Consider the following 22,803-nt stretch of genomic DNA (forward strand, 5'->3'; position numbering starts at 1 on the left):
TATAATAAAACATATGGAAGAGTCAGATAAGGGAGAAAAGGAGGGGGAAAGGGGGTGGGAAGGAAGCATGTGTAAAGGGCACCCGTCGTGATCCTGCATTTAAAATGGAAAAAGAAAGCTGCTTTTTAAATGTGGAATTTTAGGCCGGTGTAGAGATGCTCTGTGTGGCCCTCCAGATGTTGTTGGATGGCAATGCCTATCAGCCCTAGTCAGCATAGCTAATAGTGAGGGGCGCTGGGAGTTGCAATCAAAAAACATCTAGAGGGCCACATCTTCTCTATTCATGCTTTAAGGGAGAGGGGTGAAGCTTTGGGAAGGCTGTGCATCTGATGTAGGTATCGTATCAGTGGATCTGCTGCCTGTTGTAGGAGTCTCTCCTTATGCTCTGCTTGTATATTGGTACATTAAGTAAATATTACAAAGACACTTTATGTCTTCAGTGCCATCTCCTCCAAGGAAAACTGAATGTTGTAGCTCTGCTTCTGGAATTACTGAGTAAATTGTAGCCCTCACCTTGTGAGGATAGATTCAGAAAAAAGAATCACTATGCAAAAATGTGTGGGTGTGGAAGTGGGGAGTCACACTGCAATGATAGCTGAAATCATTGCATTTACCAAAAATGTAAAAAATGAACAAGACTTTATCTACCTTTGAATAAGCACTTGTGACATCAAGCTGCTATCTCAAGCATTTAGCTATCAGGTTCAGGGGATTTCCCAAGAGTTAAATTAGGCTGAGCCCGTAAACTAAAGAATTGCCAACTTTGAGATGGAACCTACAGTTATTTGTTAAGTCTTGAACTCGGGTTTAATGTTTAACTCCCCTGTGCTTTCTGTCCAGAACTCTCCTAGCTTTCAGCCTTATTTCTATACAGTCTTTTTATTTTCTAAGCTTTCATCTCTCCTTCTTTGATGTTACCGTTCTCTTTGACTGTCCAGTGCAATAACTAGTGCAACCCATGTCTGTAAATCATGGTCAGAACAATCTGTGCTATGAGCTAGAAGCAAATATTTCTGAGTTGTTGCTTCTATGACATAAAAGCAAGAGGGAAAACAAATGTGTCCAGGCTAAATAATTATGCGCACTGCCTGCATTTGAATGGAAAAATTATGAGTCAGTAACTGGAATCATGCAGTGGCACCATTAAGGGATGACTAGGTGGGTGGGATCATGGTTGTCTCTGTCCATATGTGATCATTCCTCAGGAACTACCAGCATTTCTAGTTCTGCACATCTCAGTTCAGAAAATCCTTCCAACCATGATCTGCAGGATCAGAAACAAGCCACAGGCTAACAGACTTTCTCCTCCCCACCCCCTTCTCTCTTCCACACAGCTTTTCTTTCAGCTCTCTTTTTGGTGCTAACTGTAGTTTGCTGTAATGTCCAGGTCAGTGCTTGGCCTCCAAAACAGAACCAGAAGCCTGCTTCAGAGAGTTGGGGAGTGGCATTGTACTCCCTGGAACCTTCTTGGGTCTGCACCCCTCCCCTGCCACAGCCACTGCCACAATCAGAAGTGGCCACAACACAACCGGAAGTTGTGTTGTGCACGGCTACATTCCCAGTGATTCTGCTGGGAAACAAGATTCACAGGGCGCACGTGCCTTGTTTCCCAGCAGAAGCGCACTTCCTTGCAGCTCTCCAAACAGCTGTTTGATGGGCCGGGGGAGCGAAATTCTGCTGGGAAACAAAGCATGTGGTCCTTGTGCATCTTGCTTCCCAGCAGAATCAGGAATCCAGTGTGGTGGGGCCATGGAGGCAGGTGACCCAGTAGGAAGTCCCCCTGGGGCCCACATGTGGTCCACATATTGCCCACCCTGGATTCACTGATATTTGACTACAGAATTCACTGTCTTAAGCTGAACATGAAGTGACACCTTAAACAGCAGCTAAAATAGTTAATGCAAGTACATTTTGTCAAAGAAAAGCAGCAAATACTGAGAACTTGAACAGAGGCCTGCTCTGATCAAAGGCTTATCTAGTCCTATTTCTTGGTTCCCACAATGGCCAACTACAACCTTCTTCTGCTGTTGTTCCCCAGCATCTATGCACCACGAGCCCAAGATTCCTTTTCTAGTCAGTCACTGCCAGCTCAGAACCCATCAGTAGATATGTGAAGGTAAGATTTTTTTTTTTTTTGCTGCATTGTTCATCACTTCACACTTACTTGAGAGCCAGTGTGGTGTAGTGGCAAGAGTGTTGGACTAGGAGCTGGGAGATCCGTGTTCTAGTCCCCACTTGGCCATGGAAGCTCACTGGGTGACTTTGGGCCAGTCACACACTCTCAGCCCAACCCACCTCACAGGATTGTTGTTGTGAGGATAAAATGGAGAGGAGGAGGATAATGTAAGCCGCCTTGGGTTCCTTGCAAGAGGAAAAAAGGCGGGGTATAAATGCAATAAATAAATAAATAAATACTTAACACTGAACCACTTTTGCCATTTTATTGCCTGTTCACCCACTTTGGAGAGCTCCTTTTCAAGCTTGTTACAATCCTTTTTTTGTTTTTACTACCCTGAATAACTGAGTGCCTGGGATAGAGCTCTGACCTTCTTGGAGAATAATTCTTCTAGGTTTGGTTGTCTTGCTTTCTTAGCTGCATATGTATTCACCTATAGTTTTACAAACCACTTCTAAAGTTTACTGAAAAATAAGTGTAGTAGTCCATTGAATGAAGAGCTGCAGGAGACATGGGTTCCAGTCCTGCTTCATTTATGGATTCATGCAATCTCAGGCAAGCCACTGACCTGATTCGCACATCATGGCCAATTGTGTGAGAAGGGAGTTCCAGTGCCATTTCTGGGAAACTCACAGGGCATTCCTGGGTTGTTAATTGAAAATAGAAGTGGCTGGGTGAGCAGGAACCAGCACACTCACTTGCTCCTGTGTGCTTACAAACCATGGGTTGTTTGATTGTGCAAACCAGGTCACTGAATTTAACTCTCAGCTGGCATAACTGTCAGCTACAAATAATAGTGACATGCTATATAAGTAAGTTGCCATCTTTTCAATCAGCCCCTCTAACAGCAGTGCCTTTAACAGCACATCAATGTGCAGATGACCATGCTCATCTCCATGCTGTGAGAAGCTTTTGCAGCCAATATCTGCACATGAACGACTGTAACTACTGTTAAAGGCACAGGAACAGACCAGGCAGTTTTCTTCCTGAAAAAGCAGGAGGAGGTGAGCCTCGAAAGTAGGCCACGAAGGAGAGAAACAAGTTCTCAGGATGCAAAAATAGGTTTATTAACAAGAAGCCCGATGCATTTCGGCCTGTCTTTTATTCTGAGGCCTTCTTCAGGGAATAGAGAAAAGCGTCTGCAGAGTTTCTCACAGCAAAAAGATTGTCTCCTGTAATCAGGATTTTTAATTTTCTTCCTAATCAAGTGATAATCCTATTCATATGATGGCTGTGAGAACACATCAAAATGTTAAAACTTGAAAACAATATGCTATAGCAAATTAAAAGCACATGATAACCACCTTTAAAAACAAAGAGCAGAGTTAGTTAATTTTAAATCATTCAGAGGTTGACTAAAATCCTGCATTTAAAAAGAGGCTTTCTACTTCTGTTTTAAATGCAGGATCACAACTGACTCCTTTTACACGCGCTCCCTGTCCCCCCGTCCCCCCTCCTTCTCCCCGTATCTGAGTCTTCCATGATCTATCATTTATCTCGCTCCTCTTCTTGCCACTTTAACTCTTTTCACAGAGGAAACTGAAGCAGACCACAACTCGGTAATTTGATAGCTCATTATCTACCATCTATTTAAAAACAGAACAAAGGGCATTTAGTGCAGGAGACGCCCTGCAGGGTCACAGCGTCATGTAAAGAGCCTGCAAACTTCCGTTAAGGAGCAATCTCAATCGCAGGATAAAAGCTCCGTGTGAAGGAGCCCTGGAACTGGAAAGTTTTAGTGGCCTGCCTAAAACAAACCAAAGATGGGCCCAAACAAAGGTTAGTCTAAATCAAGGGTGGGGTTGTGTCCCTCCAGATGTTGCTGGACTGCAACTCCTGTTAGCCCTATCCACCATAGCCAGTGGTGAGGGCTGATGGGAGTCCAAGAGCATTTGGAGGGCCACAGGTTCCCCATCCCTGATCTAAGCAAAGATCTAACTTCCCTAGCGAGGAGAGATTTGCAGTGTTGTGGTGCTGCCACACACCAGGCCCTTAGAAGATTCTTATTCCATAATTTAATAAGCATGCAAGTTTTATGGGCTCCAGGGATATATGTGAGCAGTTTAGGGCATGGAGGGAACTGCCAAGCATCTCCTATTGTACATTCTCTCCTACATCGCACAAGGTGGCTGCATTCCTGAACATGGAGTGGGAAGGCACATAATTCACCACATGGACTTTTGGTTGAGACCAGAGCAGTGTTTTGAATTTCAAGTTTCCTTATCACCTCCAGTATTATTGCTGTATTTATGGGCTTTTCTAAAGTCCTAGGTTTGCTCTTGCATAACTGAATTCCAATAGCTCTGATGTGTGCACGTAAGCAGTTGAAGCCCCAATCCACAGCTGGGCTTGCGTGATGTGCGTGATGTACGTAGGTGAGCTGTTTGGCAGACTATTATGCTGTTGCCTCAAAGCAGCATTTTCACGCCTCATTCAGCTCCCCCATGAGATTGCATATTGTTCTCATCTTAACATTTGGGTGATGGAAATGCTTGACTAGCTCAGAGCCACTTCGGTAGAGCTCATATTTGAACCTGATATCCCAGTTCCAGCCTTGAGACTTTCTTCACTAAGCCACACATTATATCTTGTTTATGTCATCAACAGTTATTCACAACTGAGCCCTACTGAAATCAACAGGAGCTACCTTAGTCATGATTCTAGTCCCTGTTTTCAATGAGGGACAATTAACATTTTCCTAGTCTGTTCCCAGCTGTGCTCATTTACTACTTGCAGGGAGGATACTGTTTTTTTAACATGGGAAAATGTTCAAAATGTGATCCCTTGTGAACTGAACTGGCTCAAGCTCTACCATATTTTTTTAAATTCCCACCTGACATTCTTATTTAACTTGCTGCAGCTGAGATAGGTTGAACTGTGCCTGTTAAAATCAGTGATGGGAAAAGGGCAGGGGGACATCCTTTAAGTAATAAGAACATCTGTCACCAAGAATTTGAGAGATACCTCTCAGAAACCCACAATTAAAGTACTGTATTCGGGCAAAGGGTCTCTCAAGTCATGATTATAGAAGCACCGGTGGACCCTTCTCTTGGCATGCCCGAGAAGCTATGATGAAACCCAGCATGAAGCCTGAATATGAATTCCAGCTTTTGTAAACTTACAACCCCTTCCCAAATGATCTCCTGTGCAATGCAAAAAGGATCAGGTGATCTACTAAGTGTACCATCATGTACTGTTGCATCAGTACAACAAAACACTGCAGCGACTACAGCACCATTAGCGCAGGACGGTGCAATTTTACCCTGTGAAGCTATTCATGAGTCAGATATCAGGTCCTAGGTATGGTCTGAAGCAATATGATGCAATGACTTTGCTGAAGCTCAGTGAGTCTGTTCAATGGGCCCATAGGTGACCACTTGGGAACCCCATGTAAGCGTGGAAGAAATGATGATGATGATGTGTGAACAGAGGAGGATAGGGAATGGCAACATTAAGGATGATCTCAGCCATCTCAACTCAGTGCTCCCCCTGCCCTCACCCACAAAAATGTAATATTAAGACCGTAAATCATGAGTATTAACTAAAAAAAAAAAGAATTCCAAAGCTCATAGCCAAAACAGATCATATGATGTGGAGTATCTTAAATCATTTCAGTCAGGGCTCCTGTACCTTTAACAGTTGTCAGAAATACAACAGGTGAAACATTTCCCAGAATGGAGGGAGGTCGTTGGGTGGGACAGCTTCACCTGTTGCATGTTTGCTCCTTGTGCAGGGCAGCCCTACCAGGCAGTGAACAAACATAGTTGTGTATCATGATAGTACTAAATTGCCCACCAGTCCTGACATGACATGGTCACACAATACATTAATTCCTCATTACTGTCTTTTGCACGTTGCAGTTGTCATCTTTAACAGAAAGATGGTTAATACAGCTTTTAAATAAGAGTCCTAATGATTACAGTAATAGCTAGGGGGTTGCAGAGATGGAATGATAGAGGCAGGTTGATCTGTAGTCTGCCATTATCCCCCATCCCTCCATTTTCCTATCCCTACAAAATACTTTAAAAAAATCAGTGCAGGACATAGTAATATATAATCTTGTTCTCAAGTAATTTTTACTTCACCAAATGTGTTTGAGAAATTTCACAACATCTCAACAATCCTTGCTGCATTCTATTTGTGCAAAAATAGGAGTGAACTGAACAACACCATTGTTTGGTGATAGCAGGATCTCTGCAAATTATAAGAGAATCTGATTAGTGCAGCCTAATATTTAACTGAGTCTTTGTTTTCAGATGGACATCATCCAGAGTTAATGCAAACGCATGATAACCAAAACCGTTCTTTTTCTGCCTGATTGATTACATTGTTGTTTGAAGGCATCAGATTATCCAGTTGTAAATACCAAGGTGGCAATCTTGAAATTATTTGTTTTAAGGGTATGTGGGCTAAAATGTTTTCTTTTTTGTGCAATGATTCATTAGCATTAATTGGCCAAGGCTGTATAAAATCTGATGCTTCAAATTGCCTTGTAATGCTACTTACATGATAGCAAGCCCTGAACCAGCTATTTATTAATCATTTATCAACCCTTTCAACATGGAATCCTAATGTGACCATCCAGATTCCATACTCATTCAGTTTCATGACGTTCAAAGACATTATTCCACTCAGAAGACACTAGAAGACCTGATAGTTTCAAAGAAAAATGTTGCTTATTCAAATAACGGTAAGGGTTCATCAATGAGAAGCAAAAAGGCTGATTACTGGATAGTGGTAAATACTGGGCACAGTCCACCAAGTAGGGTGGCCACTTATACATTGACAAAAAAGAGAACATGGATCTGCATAAAATCTGCCTATTCTAATTTAGATGTACCGTATATATGCAAATTTAGAAATAATTACTATAATTTAAATAGAAAAGCTGTATGTCTCACCATAGTGAGGAAGAGTATGACCAGGTGAGCTTTGTATCTGCTGTCTAGATGTGAACAGTTGATGGGCAACTTCAAGGCCCCTGCTGGCACTCCCTTCTCATGGTTCTTTATTGCTAAACCAGACTTGGACCCGACTGCCCGTCAAACTGCCCGACTGCTCTTCAAATAGAGGACTGTCCTCTGTAAAGTCTGACATATGGCCACCCAGCTACCAAGCATTACCACATCTTACCTTAGGTTGCAAGGACCTTGAGTCAGACCAGCGCCCAATCTAGTCCTGTTCTCCCCGCTCTGCTTCAAGTTACAATTTTCTGGGCCCGCATCAGGGCCACAACTGCGACACTGTGAATCAGCAGGGCTTATGCGAGCTTCCCTTTGTGAACTGTAACCTTTGTGGGGCTTGTAAAACCAGAATGTGCTAACGTGGCAAACATGTCTCCTAGCTGTGTGCATTGTAAAGGCACATGTTTTAGGTAACCGGGCTAGACCATGTATGCATGTGGTGGGAAACTGCTGCACAGCACAAGTAGCAACTGTCATCATGGCGGCTCTCTGAGGTCATTCCCACCTGTGCTACCTGCCACCTCTAATTAGTGACAACAGTAAAACAAACCTGAGACTTTATACATACAAGGCATGAGCACTACCTCTCAACCAGTGGCACAGCTAGGTAATTTTAGACCCTGGACTGAAATTGATTGATTGATTGATTGAATTTCTTAATCGCCCATCTGGCCAGTCACCCGGCCACTCTGGGCGATGTACAGCAATACAATTTTAAAACAATAAAATTCTACTTTAAAACATCGTATTTCTAAAAATGCCCTAACCCATCCCAAATGCCTGCCTGAAGAACCACATTTTTAATGTGTGGCAGAAGCTCATTAAAGGTCTTATGGGGCTTTAGACAGCCACGTGTATTGCTTTAGCTGTGAAGCATACAACTAACATTTCTGTTCTCCCCTCCACAGTGGCATTTCACGATTTACAATTACTGCTACATTCCTGATATGACAGGGAAAACTCCCTACCCCCAAAGAAAAAGTATTCTGAGCATGTGCAGTTCCACATTTTAAACTCACTTAAATCCTAGCATCATCATGCCTACTAGAGTGTTAAACATTTTTACTTGGGAATAAGCACTCTTTAGTTGCAGAAAAGGATAATATACATTTAAAGTAAAAATAATACAGTGAACATCTGTAACCACATACCTGCCTGGTTGGCCACTCCCTGACTGTAAAATGTTTGTTCTTGTTTTTTAAATAAGAAAGAAAAAGGGCTTTGGTGAGCAGTGTCAGCCCCAGTGGCCCCCAGCATGCTCATGGGAGTCCAAGTACCGACACTGGGCCTGTTGCTGTGCCCCCATCACCTGACACACTATGAGTGGTCATTTGGGGGGGGGGCTGGACTGCAGGCCCCTGGACTTTGGCCCTGAAGTGCTAGCTGCACCATTGCTCTCAGCTGCAACCGTCCTCCAGTCTGTATCTCCCGTTTAAGCTCCACTTGGTTCTTGGCTGATTGTGGCCATCTTTAATAGCACCTTGCCCACCATCAATAGTCAGCTGGAGATTCACAACGAATGTGCATGGCATTTCAGAGAGGATGATGATGGTGATGATAATATACATTTGCAATAGCTGCTCCTTTACAATCAGCAAACACAATGGATTTAATCTGGAAGTGAAAGCTTTGAGTTGGCTTTTTAAAAAGTCATATTTCTTTAAATCCAAGTCTATTTCAAAGGCTTGGGGGAAAACTGATCAGAAAATATATATCTACAATATCCACAACCAAAGACCAGATAAAACATAAATATTTAAATCTCAAAGATTATGCTGAGTACCACAACTGCTGGGATTCTCCAGATTCTAAGAATGCTTTCATAAGACCCTCAGTTCCGCTAGATGAAGGTGATACAGAATAGTAGCAATGGCATATGCTCATTGTTGGGTACTATCAGCCTGTGATCAAGTTCCCTTTGGTCATTTTGAATAATGCTGTATGCAAATGGCCTCTCGAAATTCTCTGTCTTGGCTTTTGTGTAGTTACCCCCCCCCCTTTCTAAAAGGTTGAAATGTGACTCCTAAGGCTTTGATACTGGCAGTAAGAGCCTTAGGCTTCAATATACAATATGTATTTTGGCCCACCCCTTTTGTCTACTGTTCCACCCACCACTGGAATGCATCCCCCCCAGAGCATCTCTGAGCTTGAATTTGGCCCTTGGGCTGAAAGAGGTTCCCCACCTCTGGTTTAGCATTTTTGAGTCTGAGAAGCAGGCATGCAGATGAATTTAGCCCCTTTGTGGTTGCCATTGGAAGTGCTCCGGACCTCCAGCTGGCTCACTTCCTGGACCATGTCTCCACAACTACAGAAGGAGAAGGAAGGAGTGGCTTACCTGCATTTTTCAAGGAACCAGCTTTGCTCTGTGCAGGGCTCTACGAGCAAGTGTATCACAGTGTATTGCTTCACAGAACATACTTCTGGGTGGGGAGTGGGGTTGGAGTGAATATCATCGGATGGCAGGGGCTACTCAACCAATAAGAGAGGCCTCCCCCTTTCCCCTGAAGCTCCAGATGCACCTGCATTTCTGGTGCAAGCCTCATTGAGCACAGTGGGAGTTACTTCCAAGTAGACACACATATGCTTGTGCTGGGAAAGATGGGGCGGGGAGAACACAGGGATGAGAAACCAGCCCCCTTTCCAACCCGATGCTGTGGAGGATCTCTATAACAAAGGTGTGAAATAGTTACTTCCTAAGGCAATTAACCAAACAATGGAGAATTGGAGCCTCAAGATGGAGCTTTAGATTTAGGGAATTTGTGCTTTAAACTGTGCCATTTTTATTGAGGGGGATCTCTGTAAAATCTGATGTGGGCATTCAGGGGACAAGCCTCCTTGAGCACAATAGGTAGACCTTAACTGGTTTGTTCAGGGATGGGAAACACCCCTTGACCTGGGTCATGGTGAAAGGCACACCCCTGGTGGGCAGGGCTAGCATACCCAAGGTAAATGTGGGGGCTGGAGCACACAACTATATTGTGGAGAACCTGACTTAGGGAAAAGAATTGGACTTTAAACAGTCTCAGGAAATCCAGTTTTTCCTGATAAGTTCCGGGGTCGCTGCTGGATGGCTGCGATGTCATGTATCCCTGCCAGCCTCAACACTCAGCCAGCTGGGAGTAAATTGCTGGAGGAGACACCCCCCTGGCTGGGATGACATGAAAGGTCCAGGTTTATCAACCTCCAAATCGGTGTGGCAGACCCTATTTTGAGCTGCTGCTATTGCACAAACCACAGCAGCATCCATGGGTCTGTCCACCTCCCTTTGGAGGCGCCAGTTCATGCTGCCAGACTGACAGGGTGACCTTGGCAGAGCAACATGCCTGGCAGTGGCTTTAGCCTGGATATGCGACATCTGCATTAACTAAAGAAGAGTGCCATCCAACCTGAATGCTTACTTCCAGCTTTTTGTAGATTGATTGAGATATTGCCTTGTTGTGTAGTTTTGTTCAAATTTATAAAGGGCGATTCAGCACATATTCAGATTTTCTTCTCATAGAATTGTGAACATCTTTGGCCATCCATCAGATTTAATTGATTTTTTTATGTTGAAAACCCTAACATATTCTTTTTAAAAGGCTTTAAACTTCCTTATATTTCTAAATGAAGTCACAATTATTTTTTTGCTTTAGCCAGTGTACTTTCATGTTGTATTTTGTCAGACATGATAGCATGCACAACTTCCTAATTAGTGCTATTCAACTCTCTTTAAAATTATTTACTGGTTATGATTGAGATGATCCATATTTTAACTTCAGGATTAGTGTATGTACCTTTCCAGTATACTTCTCACTTTATTGTAATCACCAATTCATTGTGAATAGAACTGGTGCTGATTTAACAGACACACACAAAATGTACATTTCTCAAGTGGCCTAGAAACCTATCTATATATACTAGTAAGCCATATCCATGCAAGATTTATGTGTTGTCATTACACTGTTAAATGCTCAGTAAAGAGAGGTGAGAAAACGCTGAGGGTTGTACTAAAAATACCATTTAGCTTCTTGTTTCTCAAAATGGATATTTATCTCTGGTTTTCATAAATCTCTATAATTTGTATTACTTACTTGCATAGCAGAGATTGCAATCAAGAGAACTTCTTTAAAACACAGAATGCAAAAACCCGGCTAGAGAACGGCATAGATAATTTCTCTCTTATTCCTAGCAAGAATTTGGTGATTGTCCATTGGTGCTCCCATCCTAATTAATTTGTATGGAAGCAAGACCTTCAAATAGAGGACTGTTCTCTGTAAATGAGGACACACGACCACCTTACCTTGGTTGTGTTCCTGGGCTAAATCTGCACTAGTGCTTTTTATCGGTACTGAAGTGCACTGATAACTGTTGGAGCACATTACACATTCCGTATCCTGCTTTTCTAGTGTTATTTCCTGCTTTTCATTCCGTATTATCTAAAATACAGCAACAGATGTCATTGTGTGTGCTACAAGGTATAAATGCACAAGAGGGATATAGTATCACCACGATGATATTGTATCGCTATGACATGAGGTGTAGATCTGGCCCCTGTCTCAGAATGGCATTTGAAGGAGGGGAAAGTGTTTACTGGTAGCAGCACTGCAGAGCTGGGGGGAAAATAATACCTGAAAGGAGCATTTTAAGAAGCATGTTACTTTTCTGCATGAAACCTGAAGGAATCATGGAGTAAGAACGACCCCCCCCCCCCCGCAATTTTTATTTTAGTGACTAGGGGATACACCCTGACCATAAGGTTAGTAAGCCATAGTGGGGTGGTTCACAATATGCTCAAGCATGTAGGGTCACAGGGCGCATGTGCACAGTGGGCACTTAGTGTGAAAGGTTGTCACAGAGAGGAAGGCCAGCATCTATTCTTGATCATCCCAGAGTGCAGGACATGGAATAATGGGCTGAAGTTACAGGAAGCCAGATTCTGGCTGAACATCAGGAAAAACTTCCTGACTATTAGAGCAATACAACAATGGAACCAATTACCTAGGGATGTGGTGGGCTCTCCCACACTGGAGTCATTCAAGACGGGCTGTACAGCCATCTGTCAGGGATGCTCTGACCTGGATTCCTGCATTGAGCAGGGGGTTGGACTCGATGGCCTTGTAGGCCCCTTCCAACCCTACTATTCTATGATTCTATGAACCAAAGTATACACATACATTTGTGTACGTATGAGCCCCACCCTTGCCTTGCCATGTCCGCAACAATAAAGAATGGTTTATGGGGGAAGCTCATACTGGCTATGGATGGATCATTCACACTAAACATTCTATGTGTAGTGAATGGGGAAGGGCATGAGCCCGAGGCTCATTTCCTCAGGGTAGCCCATGTGTCCTACTTTACAGAGAACAGGCCTCTGTTTCAAGGGCTTTCAGAAAACAGCTCTCTGTTAATGTGAATGGTTATCCAGTCCAAGTCTGGTTTAAAGTCCAAGAACCATAAGACAGGAGAGCAGGGGCCTTGAAGCTGCCCATCAGCTGTTAGCACCTGGATAGCGGACTGAGCAGGCACACGGGTCGCCCAGGGTGCTTCCAGATGAGGCTTTTATTGTACCATCACCTTGCGTCATCCACAGAATTGTGCAGGGGTTCCAGACAACATCACCTTCCTCTTGTACCCCTTCTGGGTTTTCCTGTTGCTTTTTTGATCTTTTTTCTTCCTGTGGAAAATCTATTGTGGAAACAAGATGGAATAGCTGCACAATTCCTTCTGAATCTTACTGCTTGGACCCCTCCATTTGGAAGCACTTCTGGACACAGCCTTCCTCACTATAGTAAGATGTGTTGTACTGCTATTTAAATTATAGAAATTGAATTATATTTCTATTTAAATGTGCATCTTTCTCTCTCTCTCTCTCTCTCTCTCTCAAATGCCCTCTTTCATCATCTTCTTTAGTGATGTACTCCCTCTTGGCGATGTGCAAGGGGCCACCCTACTCTCTGCACTGTGTGTAGAGCAGGCCACAGTGGGAAAAGGGCCACTTTTCCTCATTCTCATGTGCTGGGACAAAGCAACAGGGCTTTCCCCTACCCCACACTGCCACCATGTGGTAACTCACCTGTAACTTGATCTTTCTGAGGGAAAATATGGGGAAAGCTTTCCAGAGAAAAAGTTTGGCGGAATGAAAATGGCTTCCCCTATGGACCAGTGTGCTTCCTCAAGACTATTGTTTATTACAAACTAGACCCATTATCTGATCCAAAACGTTCTAAAACCAATGAATGACTTCCCCTGACACTTAAAAACAGCATCCTGATCACTAAGAAGACACAACATCCATTAAAATATAAAATGCTGTGTTCTGGAGTGAATTAGAAACATAAAACAGCTGTGTTTGATCAGACCAAAGGCCTATCTAGTCTGGCACTAAAAAAAACCTTATATCTGCTTAAATCCATCCATTAATAGACCAAATAAAAAGGCCTTTCTAGAAGGTTTCCAGAAAATGTTCAGGCTTGGGCTTTACCAATTATCCAGAGAAAGAATTGGTGGTTATAGGGCAGGGATGGGGAACATGTGGCCCTTCAGATGTTGTTGGACTCTAACTCCCATCAGCACTAACCAACATAGCCAGTTGTGAGGGGTAATGTGAGCTGCGGTCCAACACTGTCTGGAGGACCACACATTCTGTTGAGGATTTCGCCTCCATTGAGGGCACAATCCTATGCATATTTAGACAGCCATGCTGGCTGAGGAATGCTGGGAGCTGGAGGACTTTTTTCTGTCTAAACATGCATAGGATTGTACCTTAAGTGCTACTGAGCTATAATTCTGTATTTAGGAAGCCTTTGGCCGCCAGTTAACTATCTATACTAAGTTAAACACTTTAGACACAGAATATACCACACATTGCTGCATGTTGGGTTCAATCTTCATATCATACTAACAAAATGAGTAAGGAAAAAAATAACATATATTCTCAATAAAACATGGTATCAAAATACAAGAATGTAGGCTAAAATAATAGTTATAAGAAATGCAGAAGCTTCCAAGATCTTACTAGTTTAAGATTTTAAAAGGAGAACTCTCTAAGCCCCTCTTACCAAGCTCTGAACAGGCTGTCCAGCTGAAAAATAAGCTTCTGTGAGTTTCTGGATGTTAAAAAGCAGATATGCTGAAAACATCAGAGCCTATGTATACGCTTTCTACAACATTGTTTCGTTGTTCACTATCTCATATATTTGAGCTCAGTCTCAACTCCTACAAAATTCCAATGAGATTAAAACACAAAAAAGGCTTAAGGTTACCATATATCTTTCAGGCAAGACAAGATGGATTCTAAATCCTATCTTTGGAAAAACAACCCCCATCTCAACATTTACTACTTAAAATCTTAGTCTCCCCTTCCAGTTCCACCTGCAGGCAGTTTTGGCTCCTCAGAGCACACACATTTGGATCGGCACCAAGATGTAATATGTAAAGCACGTTCTCCCGGCATCGGCTTCTTTATGATTTGAGTTAATGCACCATAGGAATGTGGTTCATAATCTTCATCACTAGATGGCACAGTCTACTCAGTGGTGTAACACAAGGATTAAGCTTCGTTTGTAGCAAATATAACATCCAGAATGTATGTGTTGTCTCCCCCCACCCCACCCTGCCCAGGGTTCTGATGTCTAGGGAAAGGTTGAGCTGTTTTTTAAAAAAACATTGCCAGGAGGTCTGTTACACTGGTAGGCAAGGTAGTTCTGGCCTGTATCACTGCATGCTGTTCCCATGGGGCAGCACACCCACCAGCCGGCCGTTGGAGAAATATTTTCCAGTGGAAAATGCACATGTACAGATGCTACCTACCCATTTTTATATACTGACTCATTCCCATTAGTGGGAGGGGCAGCTTTGTTTACAGAGGTTGGAGACAACTGTTTACTTGGAAAAAGGAGATGAAGTAATTGGTCTGTGCTGCAGCAGCCTAAATTTAGGTTTGAGCTGTAAGGGGGGGTGGGGGGGCACAACGATCCTAACTGTATGATTATCTGAGTAGTAAGAGAACTTTGTCCTGGAGCATCTCTGTCACTGAAGGTTTTTGCAAAGAGATGACGTCAGCATCAGGCAAAGAGACTGCATTAGCATCAGCCAGGAATGCCTTAGCTGAAGGACTTGTTGCCTCAGTTGCCAGGGAGCGTGTGTGTGTGCATGCGTGCATGTGTGTGTGATGACCCGTGACAGAAGCAAGAGACATTTTTTTGGGGGGGGCCGATTGACACAAGCATATCTGTCCCTTGATTTCTTTGCATTTGAGTACCTAAATGGCCACTTGGCCACTGAACTACTGACTCTGTTGAAGTGTCTTGCCTTTGAAGTGGTGTGAGGTGATATGACAGAGCGATCCATGTTTATGTTCAGACAATACATGTTAGGCACTCTTGCTTTTGTAGTCATCATGTGATGAATATGTGTGTGCTGTGAACCAGCCTTACAGTTAGTTAGCACCTTGGATAGCACCTTGGATAGCTCCTTTAGAGTTCTGGCTGGTTCTGACTAAAACCCAGAAGGGATTCACAGCCCCACCGAAGTTGGAGCCACCAGCCTCCACTGCATGCAGTATAAGGAGGTATGAGCAAGCTTGGAGGAATCCGAAGGATTATCGAAGTACAAAAATACTTTTTGGGAGAACCTAAGGGTGGGGAACACCCAAAAACAGCCCCAAGAGGACTGAGCATGCTCAGTGTCCATGGAATACTGACTGGGAAATAAGCAGAAAACTGAGTGGGAAGGGGAATGGAGTATATTGAAGGAAGGCCCACTCCAGACTGCAATTACCACCACTGCAGCAGCTTGTATTCTTCAGTGTTCCATCTCTTCTTATGCCATTAAGTTGCATCCACACTGTTCTGCAGAATTAGAAACTGAGCAAGCGATGATTCAAAATGGAGTGTAAAAGCTACATCTGCACCCAGTATGTAATTAAGAATAAAAGAAGAGCTATGCTGGATCAGACCAAGGGTCTATCTAGTCCAGCATGCTGTCCACACAGTGGCCAACTAGCTCTTGACCGGAAACCCACAAGCAGGACATGAGTGCAACAGCACCCTCCAGTCCACGTCCCCAAGCACCTGATGTACATAGGTATATTGCCTCTGATACTGGAGATAGCATATAGCCATCAAGATTAGTAGCCTTTGATAGACTTATCCTCCATGAATTTGTCCAATCCCCATTGAAAGCCATCCAAAGGGGTGGCCATCACTACATCATGTGGAAGTGAATTCCATAGTTTAACTACGCCCTGTGCGAAGAAGCACTTCCTTTTATCTGTCCTGAATTAATATATGGAACTCCCCAACTCAAGATGTGGTGATGACTACTAGCTGGTGTAAGGACTCTCCAGATTCAGAAGCAGCATGCCGCTGAATACCACTTGCTCGGTGCCAACAGCGGGACAGGACTCTTGTCTTCACGTCCTGCTTATGGGCTTCCCAGAGACATCTGAGTGGCTGGTGTGGGAACAGGATGCTGGACTCTGTAGGGCCCTTGGTCTGATCCAGCAGGACTGCTCTAAAAATAAGATGGAAAATATTGCTGAGCATGAAGAGAATTTAAATACAAGTCCACTTTGCTTAACTGAAAGGCTGATATACCTTCCAAACAAGTGGCAGTGTGGCACAGGATGATAACAGCTCCTTCAGTCAAGCTGGCCCACAGGACGCTGATAATGCAACCAAAGTAGTTTTTGAGAGGGCAGGTGGGGGGGGGAGTACAAAGTAAGTAGCAGCCATTTTATATCATTGTCCAACTTGCACAGTATTCAAGGACAGTTCCTTGTGTACAATTCAGGCACCTGCGGCCATCATTTATAGCGTGTGAAACGGTGATATTACACACAGCATGCTGTAGTGATTGCCCTTGGCTAAAATCTGGATCATTTGGCTTGGTGCCATCTTGCAGCCACAGTAGGAATTCCTGGAAGATGCTTCTGCATCAACAACATTTTATTCCTGGGTTGCTCCAGGAAAAGGCAGCTGTGCAGACAAAGTATAAATGGACAGTGGTTTACATTTTCTTTGCCATACTGCCCTCTGATGGGAGAAAATAATAACACAAGACTGCAAATGAAGAGCCAAAATACCTCTTAGTCGTTCTAAAAATGCTCTTAAAACTCAGTGAGTGAAATGTTTCCTGCTGTAAAATGTTTTACATTTTAAGAGAATAGGTACATGTTTGACCTGTCATCTGGCACTTGCAAGTGGGCACTGAAATAATGTATACCTAAGCAGTAATTGCTTAGGTGCATTTAATAAAATGAGCCACAACTTACCGAAACACGAAATGTGGCAGGATTGGTATTAAAAATTACCTTTTGCCTGAAAATAGATTCAATAGAAAAAGTATTTCCACTGGAGTAGCCATGGGAGTCTGTTGCACCAGAAACAACGAAGAGTCTGGGATAAACCCATTAGTAACTCATTATATATAATGTGAGACATAAAGGGGGGGGGGTAAATCCGATAGAAAGGAAGGGGACACATTTACAGTTTTCATCACCAGAGTGAATGATATTTTGGATGCTTGGTTCTAAGGGAAAAACACAGGGGAAGAGGACACCCCTGATTTCATGTGATTTCCCCTGCCACCCAAGGGGGGGTCCCCTAAGAGGGTTGCCCAGGTTTTGGCAGTGGCCAGGAGTAGGGATGGCAGAGAATTCCGCCACGGATCTCAGTGAGGCCGAATGCCAGTGCATTCGGCCCCCCGAAATCTGTGGCGGAATGGCCTGCCCCCCCACGGATCCCCCCCGGGACGAGACTTACCTGGGGCGGATCTTCTGGGCAGCGGCGGCTCTGGCGGCAGCTTCGGCGGCTGGTCTTCCGACCGGCCGCCGCCGCCGCCATTTGCAGTCTTGTCGGGTTGTGTTTTTTTTTTTACAAGATGTGATAGGCTACGTAAGTCTTTACGTAGCCTATCACGTCTGGCTTAAAAAACAAACGCGTAAAAAAATATTTGCGTTCCTTATTTTTGGCCGTCTTAGTCTACGTAAATATTTCCGTAGACTAAGACGGCGAAAATAAGGAGAACGCAAATATTTACGTAGACAAAGACGGCCAAAAATAAGGAATGAAAATGGCGGCGGCCGTAGCCAACACTAGTTGCATACGCGCGTTTTTTTTTTTAAGCCAGACGTGATAGGCTACGTAAGTCTTTACATAGCCTATCACGGCTGACTACAGGGACGCAAACGGCGGCGGCTATGGCCGCCGCCTTTTGCATCCCTGCTAGCCAGTGGCCGGATGTCCGGCTGCTGGCAGAGCCGGCTGGCAGCTTTGCGGAATCCTCGCAGAGCGGAGCCAGCCAACCAGGATTCCAGGGGGGAGGCGCGGAGCACCTCCCCCCCAGCGAGGATTCCGGGGGGAGGGACGGAGCACCTCCCCCCCCAGCGGAACCCGGCGGAGCCAGGTAAGGGGAGTTTCGTACATCCCTAGCCAGGAGTGTGTTTACACAGCTGAGATTAGTGTGCCAACTGTGCCCGTTCCTAGAGATGTCTGATCTGACCACAGTCACACATGCCTTAGTTACATCCCATTTAGACTACTGTAACATGCTCTACCTGGGGCTGCCTTTGAAAAGTGCTGATCCAGAATGCTGTGGACAGAATGTTGACTGGGCCTCAACATGACTCATTACAACAGCTTCACTGGCTACCGGTCTGTTTCTGGGCACAAATCGTGCTGGTTATGACCTATAAAACCTAAATGACTTGGGACCTGGTTAGCTGAAAGACGGCCTTCTCCCATACGAGCCTGCACAATCTTTGTAGGAGCCCTTTTCTCAGTCCTGCCATCATCAGAGACACATTTGGTGGGGAGCACCCAGGCTCTGGAACTCCTTGACAAGAGAGGTTAAGTTGGCTCCCTCTCTGTTCTCCTTCCACCAGCAAGGAAAGATATTTTTATCCAGGCAGGCCTTTGGCATGTAAGCTAGTCTGTTGTTGAAGGGCTTTTTAATTGGCTGGGTGCTCCTTATTCTTCTATTGTTATGTTTTAATGTTTCTGTTTTTATGTTAAGTTATAATTAAGATTTTATTTTTAATCTGTATTTTATTATTAGCCATGTTGAGTTCCATTTTTGGCAGAAAGGCAGGATATAAATAAAATAAAATAAATACATGTAGCCAGAACACCATCAGGCCCTGTTGTTATGAATTCTTTTCAGGTTATACAACCTGAAGATATTGACAAGGTGCTTGGATTGTTGAGACCAACCTGCTTCTCTTTGGATTCTTGCCCTTCTTGGCTAATAACATGTGCCAGGCCTGGGCTCATATTTGGACTTCAGAGGTGATAAAAGCTTCTCTGAGAAGCAATGTAGTTCCAGCCATCCTGAAGGAGGCAGACGTAAGGCCACTAAGTAGCCAAATTTAGATCTGTTGGCTCAGAAAAATTATTGCCCTGTCTCAAATTTGCCATTCTTGAGCAAGGTCTTACAGCAGATGGTGGCTTGCTGGTTCCAGACACTCAGACAGTCTTGAATGACCAGCAAAGGGCTGGATGTGCCTGACCTTGTAAGCTAAGCAGGGTCAGCCCTGATTAGTACTTGGATGGGAGACCACCTGGGAATCAGGCTTCCTCCATTGAGCAGGGGGTCGGACTCAATGGTCTTGTAGGCCCCTTCCAACCCCATGATTCTATGACACTGATTATTTACAACCTTATCTGGTTCTCAGCTTGGGTTTGGGATGAAAATAGCCCTGGTCACCCTGGTGGATGACTTACTGTATGTCAGAGAATGGATGGGACTGGCGCCTCCCCACCACCCCCTGGATTCACCATTGTGTATATGAGTGTATCCAACTCTGATTCAAAGTGCAGTGATCATAATAGTGCTGCTTGGTATTAAATCCCTACAATACCCAGCTGCTGAAGCATTTAATGAAGGATGTCTTTGCAAGTCAATATCGCTAGGGTAGGAACCAGCCATTTGATTTGATCTGATTTAACATTTTGATTTAACATTCAAATTATTGCCCCTGTCTAACTGGCTGTTTAAGTTCAATGATCTAGAGGTGTGTTGTTTTATTCCTATGAATGAATGTGGCATTATTGCCAGTACAGCACGTAAACCACCTAGATCCTAGGCTCTCCTCCTGGGGCATAAGCTTTCTCATGGTAAGAGATACCAGGTTGGGAAGAAGGGGGTGGGGGTCGGATGTCTTTATCAGGCGACGGAGTGGGAAGAAGGGAGAATTGCGCACTACCCCACTAGGAGTACCTGCTGCCTCTGAGCGCCCTCCCTTTGCTGCTGCTGCCGCCACCACCACCAACTCTATTGCTGCGTCTCCACTGTTACGTAACATAAATGAAACAGAGTACTCACGTGTAGGCCCAAACAACAAGAGGCTGTTTATTGAGGAACAGGCTAACACTGAACTAAATAGGAAAATGAAAGTAATCACAAGCACAAGCTGAAGGGGTGGAGTCTAACCTCCAACCCATAATAACTGGAGACAATATTTAACTCTATCATTTCCAATTACTACATTCTTCCCCCGTCAATTCACAACTTGGACATAGTCCTTCAAGTAATCAGGAGCTCCTCACTCTCTCACTGGATAGCACTTTTCCTCAGGAGTAGGCTCTAGCTCCTGACATATCTGTCCTTCATTAGTGTCTTTGACTTGCTGATCGACAGTTTTTGTTGATGGCCCCCCTTGACTAAACTCAGGATTTTCAATTACTTCCCTGGGCTCCACTTCTGGTATTAATTCATTACCCTCAGGTGACTGCTTCGGTTCTTCTAGTGTGTTTGTCTCCTGTCAAGATGTTTGTCAAGATGCGGATGTCATCTTGATGTCCCCTGACTATTCGGCCCTCCGAAATGGCCACTTTAAATGGTAAATGTCCTGCTTGTTCTTGGATGTTGCCTGGAATCCATTATAGTTGTGGGTACTGAAGATTTTTGTATAGACTGGATCCCCTACCCTCAAGACTCTCTCTTTGGCATGATACTCATGTAGGCATTTTTGAATGGTCTGTTTTCTCTGCACTTCTCCCTTCATGTCAGCACCCAGTAAATCCAGATGAGTCCTTATCCTCCTTCCCATCAGCAGTTGGGCAGGACTCATGCCTGCGGTGGTTTGAGGTGTGGTCCTGTATTTCAACTTTCAAGAGAAAGCAAGCCAATTTTATTTCTGACCTTCCCATCGTCATATTCCTCTCCCCTTCTTTAAAAGTCCTCACGGCTCTTTCTGCCAGACCACTGGAAGCTGGGTTATAAGGTGAGGTCTGAATATGTTCTATCCCATTTTTGTTGAGGAACTCTTTAAATTCATGAGTCATAAAATTGGGTGCATTTATCAGTGACCACTACCACTGGCAGGCTATGTATGGCAAAAATCTGTTGAAATTTGTTACGAGTTGCTTCTGAGGTTGTGGAGTTCATGGGGTGTCCATGAGGTGTCCAACCATTTTGAATGAGCATCTATGAGGATCAAAAACATCTTCCCTAAATAGGGGCCCACATAGTCTATGTGCAAACGAAACCAAGGCTGCCCTGGCCATTCCCATGGGTACAAGGAGGCCTGTACTGGAATCTGCTGATGCAGTTGACATTGGGAGCAGTGCTTAACCACTCCTTCCAGGTCTTCATCCAAGTGTAGCCACCGGACATAGCTACAAGCTAGAGCTTTCATCTGGGAAATTCCAGGATGGGCCTCATGTAATTCCCTCAGCACGTTTTGTCATCTTTCGGGGGATATCACCACTCGTGTGTCCCACAAGATGCAGCCATCCTTTATGCTCAGTTCTGTACTCCTTGTCCAGAATGAATGAAATTCTTCTCTTGGATTCTGTTTTGGCCATCCCTGTAAGATGTAGTACATTACCCTCGATAGTACAGGATCTTGTCGAGTCCAACTCCTGATCTGGAATGCCCCAGGTGCTCTAGCAACGCAATGACTTCCCCAGGGCGCTTTTCTGAATGGGCCAATTCTGGAAGTAGTAATCTGCTGAGTGCATCAGCATTTCCATGTTGAGTGCCTGCCTTGTTGAGGATCTTGTACTCATACCCGGCTAGGGTCAATGCCCAAAGCGGTAATCAGGCAACAGCCATTATGGGTATTGCTTTATTCTCTATAAATAGTCCCATGCCAAGGGTTTGTGGTCTGTTACAATGGTGAAAGGCTTCCCATACAGATACAGACACAAACTTCTTTGTGTCAATTATAATAGCTAGGCCTTCTTTTTCAACTGAGAATAGGCCCATTCTGCTTTATTTAATGTCCTGGAGGCATAACCAATAGGCCGTTCTTCTGCTGGATCTATTTTATGGGATAGAATGGCCCCTAGTCCATAGGATGATGCATCACAGGACAATATTAACTCTATGGTGGGGTCAAAATGGACTAAAAGTTCTGCAGATTTGAGTAACTTCTTAGTCTCTTGGAAAGTCCCGCTTTGCCTATCGCCACAGTACCATGATGTTCCTTTTCTTAGCAGGTGTGTAAAGGTTCTAACAGGCCAGAAAGGTTTGGGAGGAGTCAGTGATAATAATTCAGCATCCTGAAGTTCTGATGTATTTTGTGGGTCTGGTGCTTTTTCAGTTGTAACCACTTTGTCTGCCATGGTATGAATTCCCTTCTTATCGATCTCAAAATCTAGATACTGAACTTCAGGCATAAAGTTCAGCATTTATGAAAAATAAAAAAGCATTTCTTTTGTTTCAAATGTATCCCTGCTT

The 22,803-nt window shown here is 44.1% G+C and overlaps 1 protein-coding gene across 1 annotated transcript in view; it reads right to left on the bottom strand.

Moving 5' to 3' along the window:
• The window catches only part of MAP1LC3C (microtubule associated protein 1 light chain 3 gamma), a 37,632-nt gene extending 17,144 nt beyond the window's left edge, over positions 1-20,488 (bottom strand). Inside the window, exon 1 of the mRNA XM_084828217.1 lies at positions 12,694-20,488. Within this exon, the coding sequence (XP_084684343.1) occupies positions 12,694-12,703 (10 nt within the window). The 5' untranslated portion in view covers positions 12,704-20,488. The remainder of the gene's footprint in view (positions 1-12,693) is intronic.
• Between the last annotated feature and the right edge of the window lie 2,315 nt (positions 20,489-22,803).

Source organism: Heloderma suspectum, chromosome 1, assembly GCF_057233095.1.
Source record: "Heloderma suspectum isolate Gila_16-S chromosome 1, 16-S_ref, whole genome shotgun sequence".
Classification (NCBI taxonomy): domain Eukaryota; kingdom Metazoa; phylum Chordata; class Lepidosauria; order Squamata; family Helodermatidae; genus Heloderma; species Heloderma suspectum.